The sequence below is a fragment of the Astatotilapia calliptera genome, chromosome 19, assembly GCF_900246225.1.
Source record: "Astatotilapia calliptera chromosome 19, fAstCal1.2, whole genome shotgun sequence".
NCBI classification, from domain to species: Eukaryota; Metazoa; Chordata; class Actinopteri; order Cichliformes; family Cichlidae; genus Astatotilapia; species Astatotilapia calliptera.
In genome coordinates this window covers 3,529,533-3,537,500 of record NC_039320.1, presented here as the reverse complement: position 1 = coordinate 3,537,500, position 7,968 = coordinate 3,529,533, and the positions used below count along the sequence as shown (strand labels likewise).

General features: G+C 37.3%; 1 protein-coding gene across 3 annotated transcripts in view; it reads right to left on the bottom strand.

The window, feature by feature from the left end:
• Nucleotides 1–1,047: 1,047 nt before the first annotated feature.
• The window catches only part of slc4a11 (solute carrier family 4 member 11), a 103,263-nt gene continuing 96,342 nt past the window's right edge, over nt 1,048–7,968 (bottom strand). For all 3 annotated transcript variants that reach the window (XM_026151298.1, XM_026151300.1, XM_026151299.1), the window contains 4 exons: nt 6,815–6,988; nt 5,151–5,346; nt 3,856–4,025; nt 1,048–2,825 (listed from right to left, as the gene is read on the bottom strand). In XM_026151298.1, the coding sequence (XP_026007083.1) occupies nt 2,759–2,825; nt 3,856–4,025; nt 5,151–5,346; nt 6,815–6,988 (607 nt within the window). In that variant the 3' untranslated portion in view covers nt 1,048–2,758. The remainder of the gene's footprint in view (nt 2,826–3,855; nt 4,026–5,150; nt 5,347–6,814; nt 6,989–7,968) is intronic.

Sequence of the window (7,968 nt, the reverse complement as noted above, 5' to 3'; positions counted from 1 at the left end):
ATCTCTCTTTTTCAGCGTAGAGTGTGTGTGTGTGTGTGTGTGTGTGTATATATATATACACACACACACACACACACACACACACACACACACACACACTATAGTAAACCAACACATTCTGTTTTGATAACCATTTTTTCTCATTTTACATCTTACAGCTTACAAATATAGCTGATCTTTTTGACAAAATTACAGATTCTGTTTGACACCTAAATTAGTATGCTATATAAAAATCCACACATCATACATTCATGATTAGAAAAAGTAGGCTATATGAAATCAGAAAAGAGGGGTGGTTAACCTAAACAAAACATCACAGTACGCAATTTCAAACAAATCCAATTAGGAGGAAGGGGAAGTCAAGGTTTCACAAACTGAGTAGTATCTTTCATCCCAAATCCAATATCAAGTCCTCTGAGAGAAGTTTGCTGCTATTCCAAAATGATCAGTACAGTGAGGATATCAAGGAACAACAACAGTACTGTCACATAAGAAGAAGAATCAGTAAATCTCAGTCCAAAGTTAGAAACTAATACCTTGCGTTGGATTATAATGGATAGTTAATAAAAACTAAACTTTGCATTGCAAACTGTACATATTCCTTCATACCTCACAATCTCATCCTGCTTTCACCAGTGCTGTCTTAAGGCTTAGTCCAAGGATTATGCAAATGCTTGCAGGCTTTTATGCCTTGCTATCTCAGCATGAGACATCCATCTGCTTAAATTGGACATCTTTCTCACATCTGTAAGACAAAGTTGAACAGAAGTGCGGGAGCTGCCATTTGGATATTGGGAAAGCAACAAAATCTGCCACTGTGGATGCCTCTTTGACAGGCAAATATATATATATTTATTTATTTTTTCCTCTTGATGTGTAACGTAATCAAATCAGCGCAGAGCAGCGTTTGTACCATGAGGATGGACTGAAAAGGTGCTGTTGTAAAAATACAGCTGGCCTGTCATTGCTTCAGTGATGGGTCCGCCTTTGCTGATTCACCCCAATATCACTGGTGAAGTTCTGCTTTATACACAGTATTGCTAAATATTGAGCATTGCATTCGTTTTAATGAGAAGTTACTGTTTGACTTGCTACTTTTTTTTCTCATGTAGGATACATGTCCATTGGCATCACATTGTATTAAAAACCCAGGTGACATGCTTTAAGCAAATCAGTGCTTAGAATCTTTTTTTTCTTTTTGAGCTGTAGATAACAATATTAATCTCTCCAGACACCTGGATTATTACATGACAACATCTGCAAGCACTGATCTAATCATAACATCTAAATAGAAAACAAGACTGGGTTATTCTAAAACTCATTTTTGAACACTTGATCACAGGAAAAAAAATGCATTTTGTTCAGTCCAAAGCTCTCAGATGCTTTGTTTTGTTTTTTTTAACCTGACTTTACTAGCAATGCACCAGAACTGTGACATGGAACTGGAAGGGACTTTGATATGTAAACTGTGGGAGAGTCATATGTGAGACACATTCGGAATACAACATTTGGTATCTGTGGGATGAAAAAGAGCAAAAAGAGAACAACAGGTCAGGGCAAACACACAAAATGATCATTCTCCACTTGACAAACGGTCATCATGATAAATAAATAATCCTAGATTTGAACAATAATAAGTTTTATATACTGCCATAATATATTCTAATATATTCATAATTTCATAAAGACTTTACTATATGATTTGGTTTGTGCTGTCTTTCTAAATAATTACACATAATATATACCCGTGGAATGTATTTTTTAAAATTCATCTGAGCACTTAAATTCCACCTTAAAAATTCGGTTTTCTAAGACCCGGCAGAAAGCTAGATGATGGCGCACACACGCACACACAGACGCACACGCACACACACCTTAATGAATACTAACGTTTTTGGAATGACTTAGAATCAAAACATGTAAGGACGCACGTGTCCTACATAGATAAAAGGGAGGATCACAGCTAAAAGGTGTAGGAATGTGAAGGTTTTAACACTGCACAATGATTAAGGTAAAGATTTTCTTTACAGTGGCCTAAACGCGGTATTACTTTCATGTAAGTGGTCCATGGAAAAGATTTTCAATACTTAACACAGTGTACAGATGGCAAACCTCCCTGTATGGCAGTGTAAAAACACAATGTGAGTGCAAAGTGTCAAAAATAGATAATGTTCATACTGACATTGTGCCATTACACCTTTCTAATTAATACGCAATTTCCACTGGCAGCAGTTTTATTACTTGAGCAGTATTAGTGAATACTTGAAGCAGTTGCCCACAGGTTAAAACACAGATGTACACACTGCAGTAGGATATTGTAAAGTGTTACCATAGAAAAGTAAAAGGTGTGAATGGAGAAGATGGAGGTATATGGCACTGAACAATCTGAGAGGGTCAAACAGAAGTGAAACAGGGAGTTCTGGATGGTCCCGTTTTATGTTTCATTTTTTTTCCTCCTTCCTTTTTTTCGGTAGAATTTCCCCTTCAGAGAGATGCTGTCCATTTAATGTTTGGAAAATATTTCCCACGACTCTCGTCCCTCTTCACATGACTTGCCACTTTTCCAGTGTTTCACCTAAAAGAATGTTCTTATCGGATACAAAAATCAAAACAGTCGATATATATTTCCTTTTTGCTTTCCATACAGTTTTGCATTGAAAAATATGTTTTTGTTAATTTTCTTTTTTTTCTTTTTTTTTTTTTTTTTGTTTAAATTCCAGATGTCTTTATGTGGATCCAGAGCTTATTCCATCTGTAGCTACATGTGTTGGGCATCCATTATGTCCAAGTATTTGGCCTCAATGATATGAGGGAGCACGTTGTTCCTAAACACAGAGCACAGATAATTCATGTCAGTTGGTGCTTGTTAGAGCAGAAAGAAAGCATAAGAAGAAAATAAACCCCAAAGTGTCTGATTTTACCAGATAAAACTGACCGCCTTCTTATCAGTGCTACCAGTGATCAAGAGCGCATTTCTACAGTGGCTAATTTACGAGCCCCCAAACTTTAAAAGATGCACTTTATGGTTTCAGGATATTATTATTTTATACACATTTACCTTCATGGTGATTAAGTGTCAACATTTGCACTATAAAATCAGACTGAAAAAAGAATGACTGAGAATTTTCCCCCTATATTTTTAACTCATTAATGTAACCTGATTTTTATTACAATCCAGTTGGAAAAACAAAGTTGGAGGGAACCAAAACAAACAAGTGAAAAGGGGAATATTGAATTAGCTCGCACCCAGTAACCTGAAGCACAACTTTGCTGAATATCAATGCTGTGTCGTGTCTCAAGCATATGTGTAATACTTCTTCCCCACACAAAAATGTACTAATGCAGGTCACCTCATGAAAAATGTATTTTTTCAGTGTATTTATCCACTGTGATCATCTAATAAATAATTGAAACTTTGTTTTTTAAATTCAGGTATTTCCAGTAGGCTTGTATGCTGTGCTTTAGTTCTGCATCTGATCATTATGGTAAAAGCCTCCATACAGTGTGTTTCAAAGTTTTATCAATCTGATCAATATTTGGGTATCGTTCAGTCAGACGTTGCAGTTTTTTTCCATTCCACATTATTCTGTTTTTAAACTTTAACATTTAAAGATAATCCATCATCTTGTCTACTTTATTCCCCATAATAGCACTTTTTAGAGAGATATGAAGATTTTTGAAAGAAAAAAAAAGACAGCAGAAACCAGACTTCACTGTAATTTAAAGCTTTTTTCATCTAGAGGGCAGATTTAGGTCAGACACAGCTCTTGTTATTACCCGTGTGGTGCTGAATGTCACCCTGGTTTAAAGCACCCGAGAAAACAATTTTACGGGACAAAGTGGTCACAGTCGTACCTGATTGGGATTAGGAGGATCATGACCAGAGGGAAGATCATTTTCATGTACGGTATCGGGTACATGCCAAATGTACACAGCACCAGCAGCTGCATCATCTGCAGGAAGGTGAAGTAGTGGATCTTCCTCTGGGGCACTTTGCGGATGTAGTGGGTAGGTGGGTAAGACGTCTGCAGGAGGTGAGAGGATCAAGACAGATTAAAAAACAATCTCCCCTGTGGCTCTTCTTCTTCACTGTCCTCAGGTCTCCTGCAAACTTAAAGGAATGACTAAGGGAAGTGGGCAACCCACACGCATTTAAGAAGTGCACTCTGGATTTTAAATCACAACGAACGTTTAGCATTCATTCCTACAACGTACAATAACTGCATTTATAGTATCTCCTGTGTGACTGTATACCACAATAACATTGATTGTTGGTAGGACATGCAGTCCCAGTCGAGCTGCAGCAAAAACTAATTTAGCTCCACCAACTGATCTGGTGTCAGGTACTAATCTTATAACAAACAAAGAGCAAATAAATTTAAAAAAATGACAGGACAAATCTGCATCTTCTAAAGCTTGGTTGGTACCTGTACAGTCAGTAAATTGGTATTATCTACAGGTGAGGACAGAAAATGTATTTATGTGAAGAAGAAAACAGACAAAGATCTGGATTTCATACGAAGCAAAAAAAATGTGGTCATTAAATTGAACAATGTTTATATGAGATTTTTTAAGGTTTGGTTTTACTTTTATTTAATTAATACATTTATTTTATTTTCAGTTTAATCTTTGCATGATTGTATATGTACATGAGCATAAATGCTTCTACAACACTAAGATTTACACTTATGCAGGCTTTCTACACAGCGAAACCTGTAAATTTTGAGTCATTTCCTCATATCGTCATTAGGAGGCGCCAGTGTGTGACATTACCAAGCGTAGGGAAAAATGGCAAGCCTTGCTTTACATCTTTACTGAGAGAGAAGGAAGGTTAAATCGGACACAAAGGATAAAACACTCAAGACAAACAATCAGCATTCTCTTTTAGTATTGTTATGTGTTTGATACACTATACTAGAATAAAAATGTTAATTTATCAGCTTATCTGTCTTAATTCACTAAACACTACCCACCTCGTACTGTGAATATACGAGCACAAAAATTATATTTGCAAATACCATTTCACTCGTGTCTGGTCCTCCAGCACCGGGCACACAGTCAACCGTTTGATCTGCAGAGCCCTGCTATCGACATATGGACACGGACACACACATTTATTCAACTGTTACTTCCACCACACACTTTCTGACCTGCTCCTTCAGAAGGAGAGCCATTCGGTCGCACATCTGGTTTCCGTCGATGGAGGTGAGGGCGATGTAGAGGAAGAGGCCATAGAGGACAGGTTTGGGTATCCACTGCAGCGGGAGAGGCAACAGCAACACTGATATGCCAATGAAGATGTTGGCAGCCAGAGACGTCAGACGGGTCTCCTTAACCTGGACGATACTGAGAAAACGCACACAATAACATACAAATGAATGGTTACTGGAAAGCCCCCAATTGATTCATACAATGCAACAGACAATGTATTTTCTGGGATTTTGTTATCAGTATTGCAGCATATTTTTTCATTTGAAAAATCAGGAATTTTCCAGACCCACTTCCCAGAGTTTAAGGGGCCTGAGCAGTGGGGAAAAGACATGCTATATATTTTTTTCCAATATCTCATTAACAGATCCTGTTATTTTTAAAACCACAAAAAGGATGAAGATTTCTGCTATTACTGATAACTCTCTTCTTACAGATTAAAAATATTAACCACTCTTTTTGAACAATAAAATAACAAAAATGATCAGGACTTATGAGTCGCCTGTGTGATAATAAGAACATCTCTTCATCCGCATCATGAACAAACACAAGTTTAAATTAATAAAATACAAATAAGCTTTTTGCTAGAGTATAGTTGATTTAAAAAATTTGCAGAGTTGTTTGGAAAAAGTAAGGAAAGCCCTAGGCTAATGACATCTACAAAAGCTAATTGAAGTCAGGCACCAGCAATCCTGCACTCCAATTAATGGAACATGATTGGAGGTGTCGGCTAGACTTAAAAAAAAAACAAAAAACATGTGAGCATTTTGAATTTGCTATTTAAAAATGCATCTGCTTTGCAAAGTGAAATATGACAAAGATTACTTTTGATTTGTATAAAGCTGGAAAAGCTTTAAAGTATTTAGTATTAATCAATAAGAACCTGCACAATTATATATGTTTTCTGAAGTTGAAAATGGACCTCACCATCATTTTAAGGAAACAATCAAAGCAACGTGAGGGATTGCATCTGTGACCTTGGAATGACCTCATTTGGACTCTCAACCTGTGGAGCTGAAACCTCACATTTTTCTCGTTGTGTAATTTTTATTTATTTTACCTTGTGTTTATCTTATTCTTGAGTCTTTTTAATTTAATGTCACCTGTTCAGGACTAGTAAGCACCTCCTAATAAAGATGCAATAAAAATACTTTATGTAGTACACCTTCAAAAACACTGGAAATAACAGCTGTTCATAAACAGTCAGTGATACTAATATTCGAAATTTTCAGACATATACACACTTTCAAAATTCCTGAAATGGCACACTTTTCTCCAGCTTATATCTCTAATTAAATCTTCTGAACTTATATAAGACCGTCCCCCCTAGTCTCCATTAATCATACTCAACTACTTTCTTAATCCCGAATATATGCAAACTGTAATTTTGCACATATCTGTGTGGCCAGAATGATGAACATAATCCTCTCATCTATTAAAAACTCCCTCACCTCTTCCACCCCGAGGGAAAATCTTTAGTTACATAGTAATCACGCAATCAGGGAAGAACAGGATACAACTCAAAATTACAGTCGCCACACGCTCTGAAGACGAGCTTTAATTAAGAATCTGATTAGCACTGGAAGTGAGAGGGTGGGTAACTCACGTCTCGTAGAGGTGCCCCCCCTCAACGCGCTGCTCCACAAAAGCCAGCTGGCGCACATGGAGGGTGGAGTGGGGAAAGGCGGCATGCATCCAGGGCAACCCCAGCACTGACATTAGGATGTTAATGAGCCCAGAGAGCATTAGGTCCCAGTGATATGCAGTACCCTTCAGCAATCTGAGGAGTAACGCAACCATTACAGTCAACAGCATAATGCAGCACAAAAACAGGTTAAAGCTGCCTCTAAAACCATAAAGGGACAAATTACATACAAATGTAAAAAAGTAACAGAGTACATTTACCATAAGTTCTATAAATAGGTTTAAAGGCACGCACAAGAAAACTGCCATACACAAATTTTTAGAAGTAAGTCCACGTGACAGTAGTCTGCCTGTACACTCTACAACTACTAGTACACTTCTGCTAAAACCAAAAAGGGCATCTTTCTCCTAAGGTCAGTGATGCCCTTCGACAAACCTCGCTCACGTTTCACTAACTTTTTCCCATTAAACATAAAAGAAAAAATCCTGTACATTTTTGTGGATTCGTTCTCTTTTCTTTTTTTACAGAATGAAAAGCACAACCAATATGTCACTGATGATGACATCATAAACCGAGCATGACATTACAGTAATGTTACACAAAAACAAGGCTGCGACCTTTTTGATGCCACCAAACTTTTTTTTTGCCCCTGTTAGTGAGGGATCACTGCAATGCATCATCTCTGAGGTGGTATGAGGGGGACTGTGTGTGTGTGTGTGTGTGTGTGTGTGTGTGTGTGTGTGTGTGTGTGTGTGTGTTGGTAGCCTAAAACTGTAAATATGCTGCCTGAAGGCAGACAGCAGCAGTGTTGTAAAGAAATATGAACACACTGATCACTAGTCGTGCCTCCTGCTCTATGCCCTTGCATATGACATTGGCACCGCTGCATACTGTAAATTACAGTGCATAGGAAACTTTAGGTCATCAAGCATAAATCTAAGTGATAGAGGATTTTATTGGTGAAGAAGCCTTTAGCTTCATTTTCATTTATATCCACTCAACAACCATATATATAACTTTGTAAGTTGGGATCATGCTGAGAGCCTGTAAAGTCTTTATTCATTTTCAAAATGTTGTCATATTTTTTAAACTAACACGACTGATGGAATCAAATA